The sequence below is a fragment of the Trachurus trachurus genome (assembly GCF_905171665.1).
Source record: "Trachurus trachurus genome assembly, chromosome: 4".
NCBI lineage: Eukaryota > Metazoa > Chordata > Actinopteri > Carangiformes > Carangidae > Trachurus > Trachurus trachurus.
The window spans coordinates 32,478,032-32,503,357 of record NC_139898.1 but is presented as its reverse complement, the minus strand read 5'-3'; the positions used below and the strand labels follow the sequence as shown (position 1 = coordinate 32,503,357).

Below are 25,326 nucleotides of genomic sequence, written 5' to 3'. Positions count from 1 at the left end.
AAGACTCGGATCTGAAAGCTCGTTATCACAGCTGTTTTCACGGTGCAGCGGAGCGGGCGCTGAGCAGCGGGGGCTGTGACCGGCCGCCCCCGCCCCGAAGCACTCATCGCCGGCCAGTCACACAGCAGTGTCCCGGAGCTGCTGCGCTGCGGCCAGAGACCCGCACCGCTGCTCTCCAAGCTGCCACACCCCCCAGATTTACCTACAAATATATTTATTTAGCCGTAGAAATGATTTGGGAGACGCCACACTGCAGAGTACCGGTAAAATGAGCAGATTGCCACTTGACACAAAAGTGCGTTTTTCTCTGAAACTAGAGCGGGAGCTCCGTTTTTGGAGAAACGCAGCTCTCTTCTCCTCCTTCGTACTCACGAACGAAACGGCAGAAAAACTCGCCGTTTTTTCGAGAAGCACGTTGTAAAGTCACTCTTCAACCAAGTGAAGACCGTTTGTTTCTAGGTGATGTACAGAGTTCGGTTCGACGTGAGATAAAAGGTAAACAAATAGCCAAAAACATGTGGTCCTGAGCGGATGTGCTGAGGAATTAGTGTGGTCGCGAAAGAGTTAACGTGAGCCAAGAGGTCAGGTCTGCACGCAGGTGACGGTCACGTGAGCTGGGCTGGGAGTGCGTGGTTGCACACAACGTCATCCAACGGGAGTAAATCTGAATACAATAAAGTAAAAAACAAAAGAAAAGTCAGCAACGGGAATTTATCGTTATTACCGCGATATGACAAATTCTTACCTTGGGGAAATTTTTTGACAGTATATCGCAAACGGTAAAATATAGGCAAGGCAATTTTATTTGTATAGCCCGTTTTTACCACCAGTTTGTCTCAAAGGGCTTCACATGGCATCATAACAACATCCTCTGTCCTTAGACCCTCACATCCACTGAGGAAAAACTCCATGGAAAACCCCTTTAACTGGGAAAAATCTGAGAAACCTCATGGTGAGCAACAGAGGAGGAATCCCTCACCCAGGACGGACAGACGTGACATAGATGTTATAGACAAGAAAACAGTTTATAGTCTATGACACAGAATGTGGGAAACATAGCCCATTCCTAGTGTGTGTGTGTGAGAACAACAGTTGTGTTGAACTCGTTGAAGGACTCAGTGACGACTCCCTGACTTTGTTTTAACTTCATGTTGCTGCTCTTCAAACTTTGAGCAGGTTGAGAAGCTGTTGAAGCTCAGTGGAGCTGGAATACAAGAAAGTCTGATATGAAACAGCTTTTTTTTCTTGGATAAAGTAGAGCATGGTTGTTTTTTTATTTTTTTATTGCGGTATTAAATGAGTATTTATAAGATCAATACTAGTTGTCTGTGAATTTTGTGTGACCAGACAGAGGAGGTGATGTCAGCACCTGGTGACAGCGATGAGCAGCTCTGATTGGTCAGTCTGTGTGGGTGTGGAGGAGGGGGAGAGGGAGGGAGGGGGCAGCAGCTGTCAGACACAGGTGAGGGGGGGGGGGGGGGGGGGGGGGGGTGGTAGGGGAGGTGAGGTGGGGGCAGGTGGGTATCAGGTGTCGGTCCATTATTGATGGAGGCTCGGTAAGAAGATCTGAGCTGCTTTGTTAGAGAAGCTGCTCAGGTTCCTTCAGAGACGCCGACGCCTCGTTTTCATCACGACCTCGTTATCACACACTTCATTCATCCATCCATCCATGCATTCATTCATTCATTCATCATTTACATGAATATCTCTTGGTTTATCGCTCTGGATCAGAGGGTGATGGGCCCATGGGACCAGGTGGACCAGGTGGGACCAGGTCTCTGTGTGGCCCCCTGCCGGTCTAGATTTACACCACAGACTTTTATCGTTGTAAAGTTAATTTAGCTGGATTTATTCTAATACATCATCAATAATCTTTATCTCACGTATATCAATATACAGCCACATATAAAGTAGGGACGTCACAATGACTTGTTTTCACAATTTAATCGCGGTATTAAATTATTATTATTAAATCAATTAATCGTCATGATTCCTAAATACCGTCACTTTCCAAAAAAGATAAAAAAAATAAGCACCAAAATAAAAGTAAATGCACAGATACTGGCTTAAATTAAGTGAATATTCCTAATGTAACATTGAATTGTTAGGAATTTAAATGTTAGCATGTCATTTGTAATAATAATGATTAAAAAAAACGATTAAAATAGACCTAAACATTTGGTATAGATGGCAATTAATGACTTGAATATTTGCTAAATTATTTTGTCTAAATAAATTACATTTGAAATTATGAAATTGAAATTATGAAATTAATGTATAATTGTGATAATCGTAATACCGTGGTTATTTCTCTGAATATGATCATGACATCACTAATACAAAGACAACGCCACCAGAGCAACATAATAAGTAAATAGATAAATACCCAAATTATTACAAATAATAAGCAGCTTGTTTTTTGGAGGAAGAGTTCAGGTGGTTCTGGTCTGGACCGGTTCAGGGTCAGTTTTTTAACGACGCGTCGTCTGAATGAGGCTCGGCCTGTTTGTCTACATCTGGTTTTCATTGAGCTCCACAGGAATTCACCCCCGGCTCACTGCGGGGGGGGGGCGAGGGGGGAGGGGCAGAGCTGACAGTGGTGTTTTATCAGAGTGAAGCTGCTGGTGTTGGACCGGTCAGGTCCAGGTCCGGTTCTGGACAGGAAGCGTTTGTTGTTCTGTTAAAGGGATAGTTCACCCAAAATTGAAATTTCACTCATTATCTCCTCCCCCTCATGTGGACTAAGGGCTGGGAGAAGTTTCAGAGTCCTCCGTGGCTTCTCTGAGTTACAGGGGGTCTCGGCGTAGCAGTGCATGTCCATATAACGGTTGCAAACGGATACCAACTGTCTTCGTAACAAAAAGACACACAAAAAAACATCCAAATACCTCCATGCTGCTCGTATAATGTCTGTCTTTTTTCAATTTTTCAAGCTTGTTTTGTAGCGGAAGCTTCTCGAAGCTCCTCTTCCCAGTTCGTCCAAATTTGACGAACCGGGAAGAGGAGCTTCGAGAAGCTTCCGCTACAAAACAAGGTTGAATTATAGACTTATTTAATTTTTTTCGGGACAATTTCGCATTTCGAGGCTTCAATACGAGACGGACATTACATACGAGCAGCATGGAGGTATTTGGATGTTTTTTGGTGTGTCTTTTTGTTACGAAGACAGTTGGTATCCATTTGCAACCGTTATATGGACATGCACTGCTACGCCGAGACCCCCTGTAACTCAGAGAAGCCACGGAGGACTCTGAAACTTCTCCCAGCCCTTAGTCCACATGAGGGGGAGGAGATAATGAGTGCAATTTCAATTTTGGGTGAACTATCCCTTTAAGTGTTCCTTTCAGCTCTGAATGAGCCGTTCATATCGTTCATATCTCCATGGAGCGGGTAAGCTCGGTGCTGGCTGCCATGTGGTGTCGCCATGTTTTTTTTTCGTTCAGTGGCAGCGTGACGACGGTAGGAAACCACGGAAACTCAGCGGAGACACCGGAGCTGTCGGCTCAGGTGGAGGTGGCGTCTGTGAAAAGTCACCGCGGTAACGCAGTGAGGCAGAATGGAGCGTTACACTGATGCTGCATTCACCTGCAGTCGGGCAGACGGATGTCGTCGGTAACAAACCAGATTTTAGTCATTTTAGTCACAGAAGTCCAGAGAAAGCCGGTAAAACAATACCACATCGCCATGACAACATATTGTCACGTGTATTGTTTATACCGTTACGTGCAGCGGCTGTCGTCCGTCTGCCGTCTGCCCAATTTCACGTGAATGCAGCATGAAAAATACAATTGAGTTGCTTGCGAAATACAACCGCAACGCTAGATGGGAGAAATTCCTACACAATGTACCTTTAAAACATTGTAAACAATCGCTCTGTGTTGTGTGTGTTGTGGTGTGTGTGTGTGTGGGTGTTGTGGTTTGTGGGTGTGTGTGTGTGGTGGTGTGTGTGTGTGTGTGTGTCTTGACTCTTTGCTCTGCGTCTCTTTTCAGAGAGGATCTGACGAACTTTTCTCCAGCGTCCCCAACGGCCCGTATATCATGAGCACCACAGGTGAGAACACACGCTGCAGCCTCACCTGTGTGGTGGACGCGACCGGTCCGGCTGCTGTCAGTGACTGTTACCATGGTAACTGCTACTCAGTGTGTGTGTGTGTGATAATTGAAAAAAAATAAATGTAAATGCAAGTGTAATCACAGTCCAGTTTAATTGAAGCTCCTTGTAGGACCATGTGACTGAAGCATCATTAACCCTCCTCTCTTTCTCTCTCTCCTCTCCTCTGTAGCCAATGGCAACGACAGCAAAAAGTTCAAAGGTGACATAAGAGGTCCCGGGGCGCCGTCCAGGGTCATCCACATCCGCAGGCTCCCCAACGACATCACTGAGACCGAGGTCATCGGCCTGGGGCTGCCCTTCGGAGACGTGTCCAACCTGCTGATGCTCAAAGCCAAGAACCAGGTCAGGAACCAGAACCACAACCAGAACCACAACCAGAACCACAACCACTGCTGTTTGACATGATGGGAGAGGGGGGTTAAAAAAACAATTATTGTATGGACGATTACAAGTCGATTTCCAAAAATTGATTTTTTTATTGCGTTTTATTTCCGTCCTGTGAGCTTCAGCTATAGGAGCGATGACGTGGGACTAATGTTGATAAATGATTATTTTATTGTGTTCGATTTTTAAAGTTCTAAAGCTGCATCTTTCTTCTGTAGGTTTAGGGTTAGGGTTAAAGGGACAATGAGGAGTTTTGGAAAAGCGAAGCGTTTTCTCACTACATTTATGAGCCTCCGCGCACCATGAAATTCTTTGACCGGCGCAAGACAGACTCATGTTTTCATTCATCAAGAATTAAAGTCAGAGGTTGGAAGACGATCACATACCGTCGTAGTTCCCACCATAAACGGAGATTCGGCGGCGTTATTCTCATGACTCGCCACAAAACCGAAAGTAAAGAAACGCTGGTCGCCCAGCATTTCCACCACCACTAATAATAACAAAATAACGATAGAGACAAAACCATAGATTTATCTAAAATGGACCATTAACAAGTGGTAACGTAGATTCATCCACATTAATATGAGACTTTTTTATAAACTCCTCGTTGTCCCTTTAAAAAACTCAAACTATAGATGGACATTTATTTGCAAGACAGCATCTAAAACAAATGACAACAAAAAAATAGAAAATACATTTATTATTTAGATAATAATTTGGAAGTTACATCTACACTACACAAATTGAAGGTGCAGTAAAGGTCTAACACAATAAAAGAGAAGTCAAGTAGCTGCAGCAGGAGGTGACTGTTTGTTAGTGGTGCAATACGTTTGTGGTGTATTTTGGTTTTACTGATACTGTCAAATGGAAAAACAATAATCGGAAATCGAATCGATAACCCAGGGTTTCTGCGAGGTCTTAAAGCCTAAAGTCTAAAATTTGAAAATCTAAATTTTCAACCTTAAAAAGAGACACTACAGGCAAAACACAGTTTTTTCATGCACTGATCAGTTTTGAGATTTTTCTTCCTTAAAATGTATTGATTGATCAGAATAGGTGTCATAACCGTCCTCTGTCCTCTGTCCGTCCTCAGGCCTTCTTAGAGATGAACTCGGAGGAAGCAGCTCAGAACATGGTGGGTTATTACTCCACTGTGATGCCCATCATCAGACACCACCCGGTCTACGTCCAGTTCTCCAACCACAAGGAGCTGAAGACGGACAACTCCCCCAACCAGGAGGTGAGGCTCTGCCCTGTAGTTGTGTTTCCATTAAACCCCTAAAGATACACTAAACCTAAATATTGCAATAAAAAACAGGTAATGGAAACACCTAACTTTCAAAAAACCTCTAACATTTTTACTCTCTCATGAGGTGTTGTTTTTGTGCATCGTGATGGAAACAATTTACACGTCGCTGCAGGTCTGATCAGATCTGATTCCGTTGGACATTCTTTATGTTTCCCTTCTCTCTCCCTCTCCACCGCCTGTTTTGAGTTCTCCACAGCTGCTAAATCACTAAATGCAAAATGTTTTGAACGTCCATCTTCCTTAAAACTGAATCTGATGGGCTGTGATTTTATGAGAAGTTAAAAGTCTGTTCTTCATTCACAAGAAGAATAAACTTAGTAATGTCACGATTATGGATTTTCTTTCCTTGTTTGACACTTTAGAAATATAGTTTTTATGTAGTGAAAACCTGTGTTGACCCTGTGTCTGTGTCTGGTCTCAGAGGGCCCAGGCTGCTCTCCGCGCCCTCAGCTCCTCCCACCTGGACCCGGCTGCAGTGGCTCCCAGCACCGTGCTGAGGGTGGTGGTGGAGAACCTGGTTTACCCCGTCACCCTGGACGCCCTGTGTCAGGTAACTACAACAACACAACCAGCAGACATGTGGCTTGGAGCGCTGCAACCTGCCAGTTAAAAAGATGTGTTTTTGTTTAAACAGCGACACTTGAACGCAGCATGCTGCTCTGCCCGCTCCATCCGTCCCAGCTCCACGTCACTCACATCACTGTTCAGTGAAACTTTTGTGCGCTGCAGCAGCTTTATTGCGAAAATAATCAATCTAACAACCCAAAAAATGTTTCAAATATTTTTTCTAAATAGACTTTGTATTGAAAGGAAACAAATACACCCACTTATGCCATTAAAAGTGCTCAGATAAGGTCAGAGGTCTCCAGGCTCCTTAATTAGGAAAATACAGTCATTAAGTTAAATAAATGTATTAGAAAAAAGTTTGTAAGTCCCGTGCACAGCAAGTGTCTCTTCTCCTAGGTGCCAGCTGGTGCAGGATGAATAGAAGTGAAAAAAAAAAAAAACTCTCAGTGCACACTAGAGCGATTGATTAGTTTATTTATTAACTAAGGTTAAATGCCGCGAACAATGTGTTTTGCCTGTTGCTTCGTTGGTGAATCCGACGATACGCTCTAGTTTTTTAAATAAATGTATATTTAACTTCATCCTTTCAATCAAAATATAATGGATATAGCTTAATTCCACGCTGAAATGTCCAGTTGAACTATTTTTGAGTCTGTGTGAAGGCTCAGAGTTCATGCACATCAACGCTGCTGCAGCTTCATGTTAAATGTGGCGAGACGAGAGAGGATCATTGACCTCTGTTGACCCCTGTTGACCTCTGTTGACCTCTGTTGACCTCTGCCCTTTCAGATCTTCTCCAAGTTCGGCACCGTGTTGAGGATCATCGTCTTCACCAAGAACAGCCAGTTCCAGGCTCTGCTGCAGTATCCTGACGGACCGTCGGCCCAAGCCGCCAAACTGGTGAGTCCTGACCCGGAGCTGGAGAACGCAACGCTGATCGGTAGCGTTCTGACACTGACCCCCCCCGTGTGTGTGACACTGACCCCCCCCGTGTGTGTGTGTGTGTGTGTGTGTGTGTGTGTTTCTCTGTTTCTCTGTGTGTGTGTCCCACCAGTCTCTGGACGGACAGAACATCTACAACGGCTGCTGCACGCTGAGGATCAGCTTCTCCAAACTCACGAGCCTCAACGTCAAGTACAACAACGAGAAGAGCCGAGACTTCACCAGACCAGACCTGCCCAGCGGAGACAGCCAGCCCCCCATGGAGCACCCGGCCATGGCCACCGCCTTCAGTAAGACCCCCCTCCCCCTCCCCCTCCCCCTCCCCCTCCCCCTCCCCCTCCCTCTCCTCCTTCTCTCTCTCTATTGGCTCAGACCTGTAGCTCAGTGTCTCTGTCTCTGTCTCAGCTCCAGGAATCATCTCGGCTGCTCCGTACCCCGGAGCCACTCACGCCTTCCCCCCGACCTTCACCATCCAGCCTGCAGGTGAGTCTCACCTCCCCGCTCCCGCTCCTGCTCCTGTTCCTGTGGAGGCCGTCTCTATGGTTACGGTGCCAACAGGAAGTGACAACAGTAATGTAGAGAAACACAGTGAAGTTGAATAAAAAAAAATCACCTGGGGTCTCATTTATAACCGTTGCGTACGCACAAAACGGGGCTGAAAGTGGCGTACGTGACTTTTCACGCCAAGGTTGTGATCTATAAAAAACTAACTTGACGGGAGAATGTGCGCAGCTCTAAGCAAACTCTGACCCATGCGTACGCATGGTTTGGAGGAAAAGGGGAATTGGCGACACAGACGGTGTGGTGGTGAACTGAAGTCAGACTCAGGAAATGATGAGTGAGAAGAACGATTATGTTTTTATTATCGGCCGTCACACATTTAATTTCAACCCGTATGCGTTAGATCCATGTTGCCACGGTGATTTAATTCAACAGCCTTATTTTGCATCGGACTTCTTAGAATCTAACTTAAAATTTAAAATCAAAATTCCTTCTCTATATTTAATCACCACCGTCGTCATATTGTCCACTCCTCCCAGAGCGCAGGAGGAGGAGAGGACGCCGCGGCTGCATGGGATAAATACATGGTGTAAATAACTATATGTTCCTATGATACTGTGAACATATGATCGAGAATCAATTAAATCTCAAACCCTGGGGGAAAAAATCCAGTAATTGTTCCCACAATTGTTACATTCTGTTTTCTTGTCAAGAGAAGTGTCATGTTTGATCATTCCTCAGAATGTAACTGATTCCGCTAATTATTCAAAGTTTTATCGATCGGTCTAATTACTGTAAATATATACAGCGGTGAGCCTCGTGCGTAATTCTGCACCACGGCACCGCTGGAGGAGAAAGGAGGGAGAGGGAGACCATGATGAATGGTTAATAACTCGTTTCAGATTAAAACTGTTGTCATTGTTGTAAATGTGCCGAACCGGGTCCAGCATGTGAGAGGCAGCGCACCAAAACAACACCGCGTGCGCTCTGAGCCGCTGACGCCGTTAACAGCTGCAGCAACACGTCACGTCGCCACTTTCACACCTGCAGTTAATTCACAACACCGACAGAACAAGAGCACGTCAGGCTCATTGACATGCAGATCACATTCATGTGGTGGTTTGCATTGACCATCTACGGTTAAAACAGGGCGTGTACAGGGCGGAACGTGAAGCGGATTCAGCTGCGCACAATTGTAGGAACTCTCTGATTTATAAAGGGAAGTTTGCTTGCAAGTGTGCGTACGCAGGGTTTTATAAGTCTGAATATTTACTGGCGCACGCAAAACCTGGCTTTTGGGCGTACGTACACTTTTAGTAACGATCCCACGCACAGTTTTATAAATGAGACCCCTGTTCATTACTGATTATCAGGGCTGCAGACGAACTGGAGCACAGATGCCCCATAACTTAAAATTTTAGGAGCGTAAGCAGGAAATTTAGGGGCGTAAATTGTCATGCAATTCAAATATTCACATTTCCTTTTCATTCATGATCCTTATAGAAACCCAAAACATAATGAAATACGGCCAATAATGAAATAATTTTGGCCATTTTAAATGCAATAAAGCCAATAACGTATGTTTTCTATTATTTAAAACCTCTTTTCAAATTGTATTAACTGATCATTTAATAATATGTTTCGCTTGATTTATTTTTATTTTCAGGGTAGAAGATGTCAGTGTGGTACAACCAGGTTGTTGATAGCCTACCGTTCTTACTGTACTTCCTCTGTTTGCAAACATGTGAGAAAACGCCAAGCAAATCACATTTATCATGAAGCATTTTACATTACATTATTAGCCCAAAAAAAAGTTAGTTACGTTATTGGCTCAAACATTTTCTTACATTCTTGGCTTCATTACAATTAAAATGGCCAAAATTACTACGTTATTGTTGCTACAGTCCTCACACATCTTGGCCTGCCACCTGTAATGATAGATTCCAGATTTTTGAGTCGCTCCTTCCACGTTTCACCAGTGTTCAATCATGGTTCAGTCATGGTGTGGTCCTGCAGCTCCTGGTGTTTTACCGGTCTCACCTCTCTCAGGCGTCTCCCACTACCCAGGGCTGACGGTCCCGGCTCTGCCCGGAGCGCTGGCCTCTCTGTCGCTGCCCGGCGCCACCCGGCTGGGCTTCCCCTCCATGGCTGCAGGACACTGTGTCCTTCTGGTCAGCAACCTGAACCCCGAGGTGAGTCCCTCACACGGCTCCTCTGGTCCATGTCCACCGCTCCACCGGTCCCACATCAACACCCAACATCATCATCATCATCATCACCACCGTCAGTCTGAGACGCTCTGGTCCTCCGTTTCCATCCAGTCTGACAGCAGAGTGATGAGTAGAGGCCTGAACATGAAGACCTGCTCAGTTTTGTCCTGTCAGGTGGTCTGAGCTCCGTCTCCACTGTATGACATCAACCAGTCGCCACGTTTACATGTGCATTTGTTTTCTACCGTCTGATCGTAATCGTTCTGATCGGGAGTGGAAATGCAAAATAAAGTGATCCGATTAAAGCGTGCATGTACGAGCATCAAGTAGTTAATCGCAATAAATTCACTGTGACATGCTCAGTGAAGTTTTTGCCGGTCAGATTAGTTGAAAACAGTAGAAGAAGCAGCTTTTCCTGTCTCGGGGTAGGTGCTCAGATCAGCCCTGAAAATCTCCCAGGTGGGGCTTGAGGTTTACTCTCTGCTGATTGGTCGGACGCCATGAGAAAGCCCCAAAATAAGCAGAATTTTTAAACCCAGAGTTATTTTAAAAAAAAACGCAGCTGTAAAAAAAGAGCGAATAAGTCATTAACAGACGCATGACAGTTTAAAAAATCATGCGTCGTACTGTTAAAAAGAAAAAGAAAAAGTAGGGTATGATAAATACGCAATCACTCAATTACGCTACGATCGAAACGGCAATTAAAAACCCAGCTTTATTAGAAAGCGACATGTTTATAGGGCTGGACGATATGGCCTCAAATCAGTATCACGATGTATTGAGCAGTTCACCTTGATAACGCTGTACACGTGGTACAGTATCTTAAAGGGACATGACCATAGCCTACCTACACACACAGCCAAAAAAGACAAAAACGACCTTTTATTTAGTTAAAAAAAAAAACACAGAATATACCGACATGGGCAAAATGACGCTGGTTATTGTCGTAAATTTCGGTATCAGTAAATTTTTTGGTTTATCGCCCAAACCAACGTGTTTACATAACGCAGTTTTACTGTGATCGGCATTCATTCCTGTTTTATTCTGATTATTCGTGTCCATGTGAACATGGCTAGAGACGGTGTGTGATGTCATCAGCAGTTGAGGTCAGAGGTCGCCGCTCTGACAGGTGCAGGCGTCCTTCATTACATCATCATCATGGTTTAAACCTTGAGTTTCTTCTTCTGTCAGACATTAAACGTTTTGTCTCTCCTGTGACTTCCTGGATGAGATCCTCCACACTCCCTGAACACACACACACACACACACACACACACACACACTTGAACACACACACACACAGACACACACTCCTGTGCAATCATGTTTAAATGTGTTCTCTTATATTGACATCATCTGACCCCCCTCCTCTCCAAAAGGTAATTAACCTTCTGATTGACCCCTCACCTGTCTTTTTTTCCCCTTTTTAATTTGTTGCCATGGAAACGCCTCGGACCCTCCACCTGTCCTGCCCTCCCACCTTTACCTGTCCTGTCCCTACGCTGCCTTCTCTGCTGTCTTTAAGAGAGTTACGCCCCACTGCCTCTTTATTCTCTTCGGTATGTTGTCACTAGCTTCTTATTTTGAATTCTTTAGTATCAGCCGTTGATTTAAAAAGTCATGTTTGTTGTTTTTCCTCTTTTTTGCTTTTTGTTTTTATGTTTAAAAAAAAAAAAGAGTTTGTTGGTTGTGTCACATGAAGCGTGTTGATTTTGATTGATTTGAGTTTATTGATCACAATATTTGCAGCTTCTCCTCAGTGGTCGACTCGTACCATACTGTTGTATATTCACAAACAAATTAAAAGCTCCTTCAAAATAAAGGTAGATGTTTGTATTAAAGCTCCATACAGTATAAAGGTAGATGTTTGTGTTAAAGCTCCATACAGTATAAAGGTAGATGTTTGTATTAAAGCTCCATACAGTATAAAGGTAGATGTTTGTGTTAAAGCTCCATACAGTATAAAGGTAGATGTCCATGCGTAGTGTGACTATAAAGCAGCTCTAGGTTCTATATTAATACTGTGAAAGTATCAAAGCCTCAGTCCACAGAGAAATGCACACAGCCTGTATTCAGAAACCCTGCCATCCAACAACAACTTGCAGGATTTGGTTTCTCTGAGTGTTTTATTCTGAAATCTGCTCTATTTCTAATTGGATCAGTCAGAAAACAGTCAGCCAATCAGAAAACAGGCTCAGAGCCTCCTCTCTTCTGATTGGCTGACACTGAAGTGTTGCCACTGGAGCTCCAGAAAGAAACAGGATTGTCTTGTGATAATGACACGGAACAAGGAACAAACAATATATTTTATTTCTAACTGATCAATTGACTAAAACACACTTTTCTGGTTCTGCATGACCTGAAGCGGTTCAGTTTGACCTTTAGTGACCTCTGAGGAGTTGCATCTATTGTGTGATCATCTTATGTTAGTGATCTTGTCTCAGTTTGAGTTTGCATGCCCAGTTTCCTTCAGTTTGCATGTCCTTAGTGCTGTTTTTTTTAATCTATTTTTTTTAGTCCATGTCAGAAACTCCACCACGGTTTAATCTGCCATGTTTAATTTCCTCTGACCCTCAGTTTCCTCACTGCATCTCCTGTGTACAACCGTCCAGGAATCCTGCCTTCTAAATTAAATTTTAAAAAGTCATTAGTGTTTCCTGACAGCAGCGTCTTCTCCACCTTCAGGTTCACACTTCCACAGATTTCCATTGGCACATTAAAACAGAGGAAAGGGAAAAAAACAACAACTCCACATTAGTTTGATATGAGAATTAGACAGTGGGTCAGTGGCTGTAGTCGGTGTCATACAATGTCCTCTAGAGTTCAGCTCTGAGCTCTCACTGTGTAACAGCTGTCTAACCTGTTGCTGATGTTGCCTTTGTTGTTTGTTGTGTGTCTGACTTTGTGTGAAGGTGTTTATGGCGATGTGATGAGAGTGAAGATCCTGTTCAACAAGAAGGAAAACGCTCTGGTTCAGATGTCTGACAGCACACAGGCTCAGCTAGGTAACCACCTCCACGGGTCGACCTCTTCTTGTCTGGTCCATGAAACCAGCTTCTTCATTTCCTGTCACTCACAATATTACTTTCTGCTGTCGAAGTCAGAAATAGTTGAAAACATGTTTTTTATTTTTTGACTGTAACAGCAGCTCTACAAGACTAACTTATGAGAAAGATGGAAACACAGAAAGGAAAGAAAGATGGAAATGAAGGGAAGGACGAGACAGGCAGATGGGCAGACAAGCACGACAGAAAGGGAAAAGCAAGAAGACAAAGAAAGAAAGACATGAAAGATGAGATGAGACGAGGAAAAACAAAGACAAGAACGTAAAGAGAGAACAGTTGAGCCTTGGTTTACTGAGTCATTTTGGTTCAGGAACTGCAGGAAGGGGAAGGAGTACTTCCACTAGTTATGGAATGATCTAACTGATCCTAAGACACAGCAAGTACTAGACATTTGTTTTTAGTGTTACTCACCTGTGTCTGATTTAACTTACTTCCTCATAAAACATCAAACAACTGTTTCTTATCAGCTCAGTTCTTGTCCAGTCAGAAACTTGAGCAGTGTTCTCCACTGATTCTGATTTTGCAGCTATGAGTCACCTGAATGGTCAGCGGCTGCATGGAAAGCCTCTGCGCATCACGCTGTCCAAGCACACCAACGTCCAGCTTCCCCGTGAAGGCCACGAGGACCAGGGCCTGACCAAAGACTACAGCAACTCCCCCTTGCACCGCTTCAAGAAGCCTGGCTCCAAAAACTACTCCAACATCTTCCCACCCTCTGCCACCCTGCACCTTTCAAACATCCCGTAAGTCATTCAACAGTACACCATGGACACCAGAGGATCACGACACCTGATATCAAACTTATATAAACTGCAACATTACTCAATTCTGATCTGTTGTTGTTGTTTTTAGCCCCTCTGTGGTAGAAGATGACCTCAAGATGCTGTTTTCCAGCTCAGGAGCCATGGTCAAGGCCTTCAAGTTCTTCCAGTAAGTCATTCATCACTGACTCCAGCCCTGATATGCTATCACCCTGCTTTGTCCCAAAGTCTCTCTTCTGAAATCTTCATCTTCGTCCTAAAGTTCCTTCTCTTGTTTTGAAAATCATATGATTTGTTTCATCTTTATGCCTTTCTTGTTCTCCCAAACCCAATGCCCCTAAAACCGTTGTTAAACTTTATCCCTGCACCCAGTTCCTTTCCTGCAACTCCATGTCCTTTTCCTGAAGCCTTACCTGAAGTTCCCTACTTTGTTCAGCTTTCATCCTTGTTCTTTGTCTATTGTGCTGAAATCTCAGTTCTTAGCCAGTAGCTCCTTTTCCTGAGGCATTTCTCAAATACCTACAGCTTGAGGACAGTGTGCCTTAAGGCCCCAGGACAGGGCAAGTAGAAGGCTTTGATAAAATGTTTGATATAGTGATTGTTGTGAAATAACTGAGGGCTTCAGCACAACAATTGAGGTAACCTGAAAAATATCAGAGCAGGAGGGCTTCTGGAATGGATGAGGGCCTCAGCACACTGAACCAGCCAGCAAAGAGTTTTCATGTACTTCTGAACGAAGAAAGGAACATTGAGGTAAGGATAGGAGTTTCAGGGCTTTGCACGGTTGCAAGGTTTCTGAGAGAAGAGAGGGCTGCAGGACCAGGCTGAGGCATCAGGACAATATAAGGGCCTACATGCCAAGAAAGACGTAAACAGGGGTGACTCAAAAGATCTCCCAGAAAGAACAGGAACGAGAGACCAAAAATAAGGAAGAACAAGGAAGAAGACAAGAACAAGGACTTCAAGCAGACAGTTAGGTTTCAGGACAAGGACAAAAGCTTGAGGAAAGGGCAAGAGTGAGAACATTAAGGTGCACACAAGAAGTTGAAGACAAGTAACAGGCCTCCATGCGAGTACAGACTATTGAAGCTTTGAAGGTATGGATGACTCTTGAGAGTAAGCCCAAGAAAGAGGTATTGAGGGGCGACTCAAACATCTCCCAGAAAGAACAGGGACAAAACACCAAAAATAAAGATTTGGGTATAAAGAGGAAGACAAGATGTTTAGGTTTCAGGACAAGGACAAAAGTTTGAAGAAAGGGCAACAACAAGAGTTAGAAAATTGAGGTGCACACAAGAAGTTGAAGACAAGTAACAGGCCTCCATGCGAGCACAGAAGATTTAAGAGTAGAGAGAAGCTTGAGGGCATGGATGGAGATTTTAGGGCATACCCTCAAGTGTTATTTGTTACGTTTTAGTTAAAGGAGCATCAAGGTTAGGGTAGGAGTTTAAGGGTAGTGAGAAGGTTTTTGAGTGAGAATGGGGTTCTCAGGACAAGGATGGTAAGAGCTGCAGGACCAGGACGGGGCATCAGGACAATATAAGGGCCTACATGCCAAGAAAGACGTATTCAGGGGTGACAGAAAGAACAGGAACGAGAGACCAAAAATAAACACTTAGGAACAAGGAGGAAGACAAGAACAAGGACTTCAGGCAGACAGTTTCTGGCCAAGGACAAAAGCTTGAGGAAAGGGCAACAGCAAGAGTGACAACAAGAAGTTGAAGACAAGTAAGAGGGCTACATGCGAGTACAGAAGATTTAAGAGCAGAGAGAAGCTTGAGGACATTGATGAAGATTTTAGGGCTGACCTTCAAGTGTTATTTGTAACGTTTTAGCTAAAGGAGCGTCAAGGTATGGGTAGTGAAAAGGATTTTGAGTGAGAATGGGGTTCTCAGGACAAGGATGGTAAGAGCTGCAGGACCAAGAAGGGGCATCAGGACAATATAAGGGCCTACATGCCAAGAAAGACGTTTTCAGGGGTGACTCAAAGATCTCCCAGAAAGAACAGGAACGAAAGACCAAAAATAAAGGAGGAAGACAAGAGCAAGGACTTCAGGCAAGACTGTTAGGTTTCAGGGTGAGAACAAAAGCTTGAGGAAAGGGCAACAGCAAAAGTGAGAACATTATGGTGCACTCAAGAAGTTGAAGACAAGTAACAGGCCTCCAAAAAAAAGAGACTTGGGTACAAGGAGGAAGACAAGATGTTTAGGTTTCAGGACAAGGACAAAAGTTGGAAGAAAGGGCAACAACAAGAGTTAGAACATTGAGGTGCACTCAAGAAGTTGAAGACAAGTAACAGGCCTCCATGCGAGCACAGAAGATTGAAGAGCAGAGAGAAGCTTGAGGGCATTGATGCTGATTTTAGGGCTGACCTTCAAGTGTTATTTGTCACATTTTAGCTAAAGGTTTCAGAACCCAGAGGTTGTACCGTTGTTTGAGAGAAACATCATGTTCTCAGTCCTTAAGAACTTCCTGATCTGTCCTTCAGGAAGGACCACAAGATGGCTCTGATCCAGATGGGCTCAGTGGAGGAGGCCATTGAGTCCCTTATCGAGTTCCACAACCACGACCTGGGAGAGAACCATCACCTGCGGGTCTCCTTCTCCAAGTCGTCAATCTGAGCCTCAGACTCCCACCATCTGGACCCTGCACCTCCTTCTCGGAGGGCGGTTATCGATGGTGTCCACTACACTCCGATCATTCCAACACGTCGTCTGCAGAAACCATCGTGAACTCTGGTGTGATGTTAAATTATTGTTTTAAAAAGCTCTTTGCCTTCAAAGAGGATTAGGGTCCTTGGGGAGAAGATGCTGGACTACTCTGAGTCTGGAGAAATTCAGGAGAACTTGTGTTTAGCCTCAAATCCACATAATAAATAAAGTCAGGATTCTGAGTTTGTGGTCAGGATTTGAAGGAGGTTTCAGACGGTGCCCCCTCTCTTGCCTTCTTGTTGTGGAGCTGTTACCTTGAGCCACTCTTGCCTTTTGACTTTAAAGTCAGAACTAAAGATTTAAAGTCAGTGTTTCAATTCGTCATCCAGGCTCTGGACTTAAACCCTTTGAATTCTGAATTCATGAACTCACAGTTCTCTCTTTATTCTCACTTTCCCGCGGCCCTAGTCCTCTTCTCTGGTTTCCCCCCGTTTGACGTAACTCGTCGTCTTTACCAGTTCAGGCCTCCGCCAGTCCTGAATCCACCTCAGGCTGTCAGACCTGAGATCAGGCCTTGTTGGCCTTTAGATGATCCCTGTGCCTTATTCCTGGAGTCAGAGCAAATCTCGACTCAGAAAACGAATCTCCCATCATGCCTCTGTAAACTGGCAAAGAGCAGGTTTACAGCTGTCAAAGGTTTACTGTTGAGATGTATTACAGCTATATCCGCATTTGTAAGTGTATTTTATTGTTGTTTCCTTCCTGTTAGTGTTTTGTACTGCTGGTTACTGTAGCGTCAGACATGTGAACTGATTCTGTTTTAGCCGTTTGCTGGGTCTTTTTAGTTCTAGATGAGATTTTTTCTTTTTTTCTATTCCTCTTTTGATTTCTTTATTTCCACGTATGCAATCACGTTTTATTCCAATCAGACATTGTAGCAATATTTTAATCATTCCTTAGCTTTTATTTGCTGGGGGTTTGTTTCTGTCTTGTTCTGTTGGGTTTTGTTGTTCGCTCGTCTTGTCTGTTGCCTCTGAACGGTTTATTTATAAGTTTGTGATCCACTACAGCTGAAACCAAAAACGGCCTTTTAGATGCAAACAGACCCGCCTGCCTCAGGTTTCTGGTTTTTAGGACTTAAAATAAAAAATAAATACACAAAGAACAGACTCAAAAGATGGTGAACTGGTTTAGGCGCTCTCGGTGTTTCCTGTGGGAAAGTTGAATGTTGTTCTCGACTGCTTCACTGGATTTCACAGGTCGGTGCGACTTGAGGTTCTGCTGCTGCGGCAGTTTGTGTGTTGTGCCTTCACACGGCGCCGGCCGAGTCGCACGTCTTGACGTTGGGCTGCTCGGGGTGCCGCCGTCAGAGATGAACTGAAGACATTTCGTTCATCTGTGTCTTAATGTTGTTATGTCGACATTCCAGCCGCTCACCTGAACTTCACGATGAAGCTGCTTCACTGTCTGAACCACAGTCGTGCTGCATTCAAGACACCTGGGAGCTTTGGTCGATGATGGATTGAGACTAGGAGAAAAAGAAAAAAATTAAATGGCTCAGCTCATTCCTGCTCCATGTCCACAAAGTGTCTTCTGACTGATATCCTCAGTTCCCACAATGCACTGCACATCCTCCAGGGGCAGATCCACTTGGTCTGAACGCCCCACAGCGAGTATTAAAACACAACAACATCTACCTGTCTCAGGTATGCCCCCTCCTCCTCCTTGGCCACAGGTCAAGTCTCCACAAAACTTAGACGCACAAACTCCCTACATCAGGACTGAGACCCGGTTCCTCAGGTTCTGATCACAGCGCAGTCGTCACAGTCGGACAGTGGAGCAGTGATGTCATCAGAGGCCGAGACACCGACACCGAATCAGGGATTTGGATCCTTAAAAGTTACTGAAATTAAAAAAAAAAAAACGAATCAATCTCACTTGATGTGAATCATGTCTCCCCAGGTGCCTTGAATGCACCATGAGCCTTCCGTGTCGGGGCGGGGGTGAGATAGGTGAGGCAGGTGAGGCAGGTAGAGGGGTTGGTGGGGGGAGGGGAGGGGAGGGGAGGGGGGGTGGTGTGTTAACTGTACATACATGTTTTGTAGCACAGGTGAGTCAGTGATGTTGGTTTTATATCTGATGAAACGTTTATTTTGATTCAAGTGTCGACGGTTCTGAGCCTTAAACTGTGTCACAGACAAAAACACATTAAATCACTTTTTATCTACGACTGTGTCATTACTCTCTGTGTTTGTGTATGTGTGTGGACAGTAGATGATCTAAGAACAACAGAAATGCATTAGAATAAATGAAAATATGCACACTCCATTTTCAATAAATGTATCGTTTTGTCTTTATAGATATTTTGATATTATCATTTAGTGGTCGACTCACCCAGCATTTCCCAGTTTAGGTTTCCCGGACGCTGCCCGCCGGGTCATGGGAATAACGCCGTCGGATCGCTAGTCGGCATCATTTATGGTCGGAACTACGACGGTATCTGATCGTCTTCGAACCTCCAACTTTCATTCTTGATTAATGAAAACATTCTTGGCAAATGTTTTCGCTTGCGCCGGTCCAAGAATTTCAACGTGCGCATGGAAGCTCATGGGAAATGTAGTGTGAAACACTTCGCTTTCAAAAGAGATTGTAGTACAGCAGGATCCCCAACCATCGCTTATATTTACAGGAATTCTTTTTTTTTTCGGTCTTAAATTTCATTCAAGGTGGCATTAAAAAGGTCTTAAAAAGTCTTAAATTTGACTTGCTCAAACCTGTGTGCTGATTGGTCATACTCAAAGAGCAGTATGATACCAAGAGAAAGCCCCGAAATAACTGGCATTTTTAAAACCCATCGTTATTGAAAAAGGTGTCTCCAGAGCCGGAAAAAAAGAGAATTAGGCAGTTTAAGACGTATGATGGTAGTAGTAGTAGTAGTAGTAGTAAATTACGTTTTATAAGTGATCAGACAATTATGCAATCGCACAAAACAACATTTTTAAAACCCAGTTACATTTGAAAGCATCTCTACTGCTGGAAAAACAACAAGAGTAGTAAAAAAAACAAAAACAAAGCTACAGCACAACGGTTGCGCGATGATCAAAAACTCAAGCGTCCGGAGGTCCTGGTCTGCAGTGGAGACACGGCTGCGGAGAGAGAGAGGACGGTTCCTGTAAAGTTTAGTTATGACATCACTGTCTCAGGATGACCTCACAGGAACGTGGTGGTTAAGTCCTCAGGTAATTTATAATCAGAATTTTCCTCATTTATCTTATTATGAATCATATTCATGTTTATTTGTTATGCGTTTGTTTACATTTTGAGTGTGTGAATACTTTTATGGCTTGACATGGCACGTCATTGTACAATAGAAATTACAGCTCAACAGAAGCTAGACGAGGACTAAAAAAAGTAACAAAACGGAAAATATGCAAATTAAATAATGAAAGTGTACAATAGACATTTAGACCGAAAAGGTGTGGGCTTAAGTTTAGCTTATTTTGCCTACCCTATTATAGATTAGGTTTTATTAAAAAAAGGTAAAAGTTCCTTTTATCAGCAAATAAACAGTCAGAAAATAAAGAGAATAAAAAGCTCCACAGCAGCAGGCACCACAATTCATCTAACTTATCTATCTTATATGAATTGATCATCCTATTTTTGAGTGTTTTTTTAAATGAGATTTTGTAACTGCATGTTTTTAAATCATTCAGTATTCCATAGATTTTAGTGTTAATTCTGAATATACACATCCCTCTGAAGTTGTAATAGCTTTGTCTTTTATTGAACATTTTCTGAAAACAGTCAGGCAGCATATTGTTGTTCATTTTGAACAAGCTACCGTATGCAGTTTCGTAGTCCACTGGTTCTTTAAATTTCAGTTCATATGTATTTATAAATAATAAAATGCTGTTTTGTGTTATGTTGTCTCCATCTCCATCCAGCAGGTGGCAGTAGAGAGACACACCTCACCACCTGTCTGTCTCTAGCGTGTGATGTCTGATCCGAAGCAGCAGGTGGCAGCAAACGCTCAGAAACACAGACGGACCTCGACCTCATCATCATCATCTTGTAGCTGCAGGGAGCGAGAGCAGCACTTTTTTATTAGAAACACCTGTGCACCTGCAGAAGCTCTGGATTCACCTGGCAACCAACAGCTGGTCCAGAGGAGGAAACATGCTGGTGTGACATCATCATGTGACCTTCATGATCTTTGTGTGATATCTGTGTGGAGGTGAGAGGTGAAAAGTCGGTGAGAGTCGCCACTCAGGTAACAACCACCGCCGCCGTCGGATCAGAGACCGACCGAACCGCACGTCAGGTTTCACTTCCTGTCGCTTAGTCTGAGAGAGCTGAACCTGATGAACCTGCAGAGAGAAAGAGAGAGGGAGAGAGGAGCTGTATCTAAGAGGACGATCAAAGAAAGAAGAGGAGGAGAGGGGGGGGGGGGGGGGGATAATAAAACAGAGGAAGAGGAGAAGTGAAGCGTTCACTTTCACATTCAGTCCTGTGGAAACGGCAGACGAGATTTGAGGCTTTACAGACTGGAGGAAGTTCATATCCGTGAATTCTTATACACACACACACACACACACGCCCCCCCACCCGAATCACCACACACATGCACCACCAGCCACCACACACACACACACACACACACACTCTCCCCACACAACAACGCTGGACCGGTGACACGCCAGCGAACAAAGAGGGATTGTGGGAGAAAAAGCGTCGGCACGCCAGCTTGGTCTGACACAAATCCTTCAGACTGAGCAGAGAGGAGGGAAGAGTTAGCATAATCCTACACACACACACACTTACACACACTTTCTCTCACTCTCACTCACACTTACACACACACTCTGTCAGGTCTGTTCACCGGGCGCCGAGTCTGATCTGCAGGTGCAGGAACACGGCGACCACCTGACCTCACCTGTCTGACTGACACGTTCTTTCTCCTCCCGGTTTGAGATTTGTTTACTTTGTTCACTTCCTGTTTACATCACTCTCTGCTGTTTCACGTCACGTTGAACTCATCACCTGTCACCGCAGTCGGGTTGTAGTCACATGTGAGCAGGGATGGGGACCTAAATTTGGTTCTTTTATTGGTGCCGACCAAGGTTATTATCTTCAACGAAAATGACGAAAACTAGAATTAACTGAACAACTATACTTAAAAGAAAAAGAAAAAAAAAGATAACTAACTGAAACTGTATTATGTGTTTACAAAACTAACTAAAACGTATTGAAATTATAGATAAAATTCCCTTCGTTTTCGTCTTTGTCAATTTTGGATTGATATGAAATCGATTTATTTCGCTCGAGCAGTTTTACGCGAGCTGGCGGCACGATATCACTTCTCGTTTAGAGTCGGCTTCTCGTCACCGCTCTACCTGGCAAAATGGTGACAAAAGTTGTGCACTTTAAGTGTCCAAAACATTTGCATTTGTTCACTTTATAATGTTAAATACAATAAAACGTGAGGTACTGTAATGAACTGATATGTCAAAAAACAATATACATTATTTATTACACAATAGCCTATTTACTCTGATCTGTTTGAATCCTGCACCTGACAAATAACCCAAAGTATGAAAAAACTAATACAAAAACAAATAAACTCTAAACTAAAACTAAGCATTTCAAAAAAACTAAAAACTAACAAAAACTAGCAAACCCGTTCAAAAAACTAATTAAAACTAACTGAATTAGAGAAAAAGAAAGTCAAAACAAAATAAAACTATTATAGTAATAAATCCAAAACTACTGTATTATAACCTTGGTTTACCGACCGAATTCCCACTGAAGTACTGAGTATCGATTCACGTGAAGTCAAACGGTTCCACATTTCGGTACCTCATCATCTTCACCCTTGCGTCGGTCACTTCCTGTTCCCTCGTCTAAAAGTCATTACGTTCTCTAAATGGGATTCTGGTAAAAACCCTCAGATCAGGTCTGTGGTTAACAAAAGCTTCAGAGAGTTTCAGGTTTAGTTGTAGGACATGAAACAGGTCAGTAAATCCCCTACTGGTGAATGTTGAAGCTTTGACGTGCAGCCAAAAAGGCGGTTGCTAACAAGTTGCTCCATACGACTACAAACCCTGTGGGGGACATAAAACGCCCCCCCCCCCCCCCCCCAACAGGCCAGAGAGTTCTTATGGAGGTTCTCTGATGTTATTTATGGCTCTTCAACAAGTCAAAACAGTCCCATTTCCCCATTAGACAATGTTTTTTTTTTTTGTAATTCAAGTTTTTATTTCTTTTATCTCTGGTGTATGACATTAGAACATTTTACATTTTCAGACATCTTATGCACGTTACATGAGGTGTCAGTGGTATAGAAAAACAAAAATAACATAAGAATACCACATAAATTATGTAAATGATATAAATGATGCGATGATGTAATGATGTATAGGGGACATATTGATGCATTCACATAGCTGGAAAACATATACATACAATAGGTGGATACATACATGTTGGATACACTCAGAAAACGGCGTTCAAGCTGTAGGATCATCAGTCATAGTGATGTGAGTCCAAAACAAGTCCCAGACTGGTGCCTTGACCTTATTCTTGTTATTTATCTTGTCGAGCATAACTTCATATGAAGCTGTTTTTACCATAATGTTTATCCACTCTTTTAGTTCAGGGGCTTTAGGTGTTTTCCACAGTTTAAGTATTGCCCTGGCAGCCGTTGTAGTCCCTGCCATGATTACAGAGAACTCTCCACTTGATATGTTTACTATTTGGTTTCTGTCTCCTAATAGACATAACCTGGGAGATAACGGTATGCCACTTCCCAGCCATTTGCTCAAATTGTCCAGGACTGTTTTCCAAAAAGGCTGAATGACAGGGCACTCCCAGATACAGTGTAACAGAGTACCTATGTCTTTCTGGCATTTCCAACACAAGTTATTGTTCATTATGCCGGCTCTATTTAGTCTTTGTGGAGTCCAGTAGTACCTATGTGTTATTTTGTATTGTGTAAATTTCCCTTTAGCTTCCCTAATGAATTTCCCGTTGTTAGATATGATTCTCGTCCATTCCTCCTCATCCATCAGACATCCCAGGTCCCTCTCCCATATCGTTTTCAGGCCGTGACAGCTATCGCTGAGCAGTTGGTTTGTTGTTCTATAAAATATAGAGATTAGACAATGTTTTTAACATAAAGCAGCTGAAACCAGTGGAAAGCTTAGTGGTGGTGACGTCACGCCTAACGTTAGCTTTTTACTTCTGGATGTCGCATTTAAGCTTCAGATGCGGTAGAAAAGGAGTTCATATGTGAAGATTATCTCACTGAACTTAACTTGGAAGGATCAGAAACTAAGTATCATCCAAAACACAATGCAGAAACCCCATTCACTTTCTTTTCCTGGAACCAGCGCCGTGATAAACTTCAGCCCTGGATCAACTCTATAACACGTCTGTCAGACTGAAGCAGCTGAAAATGTCCTGGAAAATGACTTCAAGAATAGTAATAGCTACTGTATATACGGACAAAACTGGATCACCCACTTTACTGCGACCGGAGTCAGAGCGAGTGAACCGACACAAGATGGCCGCCTGTGAGTTTCATCTGTACGTTGTCCGATCCATCCACGAAGAAGGAGGAGGAGCCTCATCCAGGTGTACTGTAGCAGCTGCACACCTGCTCACGGTTTCAACATCAGTCAATGACGGTGCACTGATGTGTTGCCATAGAAGCAACACACACACACACACAGACACACACACGCCACCTCTCTCTGTGATGTGTTGATGTGATGTCTGAGTTTTCGGCAGCAGCAGGAAACAGATTGCTGGGCTCACTAAGGTGTGCTAATGCCTGGTGGGCAAGTACTTTAAATGCTAATTCTCCCGCCCACCGTCCTGCAGTCAAACATATCAGCCAACACACACACACACACCCCCCGCACACACACACACACACTAACACACACCCACTAACACACCCCCCTCCACCCCCCACAGAGTGACCGCTGCAAACAAGCACATGGCGCCCGTCAGACAGCTAATCCCGCTGCCGAGCGCCATGTTTATATGTGTGTGTGTGTGTGTGTGATGCTGCTGCTGCTCGATGAGATGAGCGCCGGTCACGCGTGTTTGACGTGTTTGAGCGGGAGAAGAGGAGGTAAACGCCGCTTTTTTTTAGGCGGGAAGCCGAGGAGGAGGCGTCTCAGCGTGCGGCTAATGGCCGCCCGGCTGACAGGCCCCATCACCGCCCGGCGGCTTGACAGCTTCACTGCTTCCACCTAAAAGGCAGATTATTCAAACAGTCGTCTCTTCGGCCTCTTCCAACACACACACACACACACACACACACACACACACACACACACACACACACACACACACACACACACATCCTTGTAAATATATCTTCGTGAGGACATGTCATTGACATAATGTATTCCCTAGCCCCTAACCCTAACCTTAACCATCCAAAACAAATGCCTAAACTTAACCATTACTCTAAACCTAATTTAAACCTAATTATAACCTAACGTCTTAACCCTCAAACAGCCCTTTGAAAAAGTGAGCACCGGCCAAAATGTCCTCACTTCCCAAAAATGTCCTCACTCTGTTGGTTAAAAACTCGTTCCGGTCCTCACAACGTAGCATGTACAAGAACACACACACACTCCTCAGGCTGCTCTGTCCTGGTGTCTCTGTGATTGGACGCCGTCCCGCAGGGGGTCGCCAGGTAAACCTGTCCCCGAGCGGTGAAACGTGAATAATCGGCCCACTCTGGTCTGGGTGGTAATTAACCCTTTAATTCTGTCTGAGAGGACGGAGATTGGTCACATGTAAGAAAC

General features: G+C 43.9%; 1 protein-coding gene across 2 annotated transcripts in view; it reads left to right on the top strand.

Annotated features, from left to right (window-relative positions):
- ptbp1b (polypyrimidine tract binding protein 1b) overlaps window positions 1-18,725 on the top strand; it is a 29,544-nt gene extending 10,819 nt beyond the window's left edge. The window contains exons 3-15 of one of the 2 annotated variants that reach the window (XM_083970584.1): window positions 3,991-4,051; window positions 4,284-4,456; window positions 5,592-5,738; window positions 6,229-6,357; window positions 7,164-7,274; window positions 7,429-7,606; window positions 7,722-7,799; window positions 9,867-10,009; window positions 11,553-11,586; window positions 12,940-13,032; window positions 13,619-13,835; window positions 13,945-14,022; window positions 16,342-18,725. In XM_083970584.1, the coding sequence (XP_083826710.1) occupies window positions 3,991-4,051; window positions 4,284-4,456; window positions 5,592-5,738; window positions 6,229-6,357; window positions 7,164-7,274; window positions 7,429-7,606; window positions 7,722-7,799; window positions 9,867-10,009; window positions 11,553-11,586; window positions 12,940-13,032; window positions 13,619-13,835; window positions 13,945-14,022; window positions 16,342-16,474 (1,575 nt within the window). In that variant the 3' untranslated portion in view covers window positions 16,475-18,725. Of the gene's footprint in view, window positions 1-3,990; window positions 4,127-4,283; window positions 4,457-5,591; window positions 5,739-6,228; window positions 6,358-7,163; window positions 7,275-7,428; window positions 7,607-7,721; window positions 7,800-9,866; window positions 10,010-11,552; window positions 11,587-12,939; window positions 13,033-13,618; window positions 13,836-13,944; window positions 14,023-16,341 lie in introns of both variants that reach the window. The other variant, XM_083970583.1, reaches the window with a different exon arrangement.
- Window positions 18,726-25,326: the final 6,601 nt, after the last annotated feature.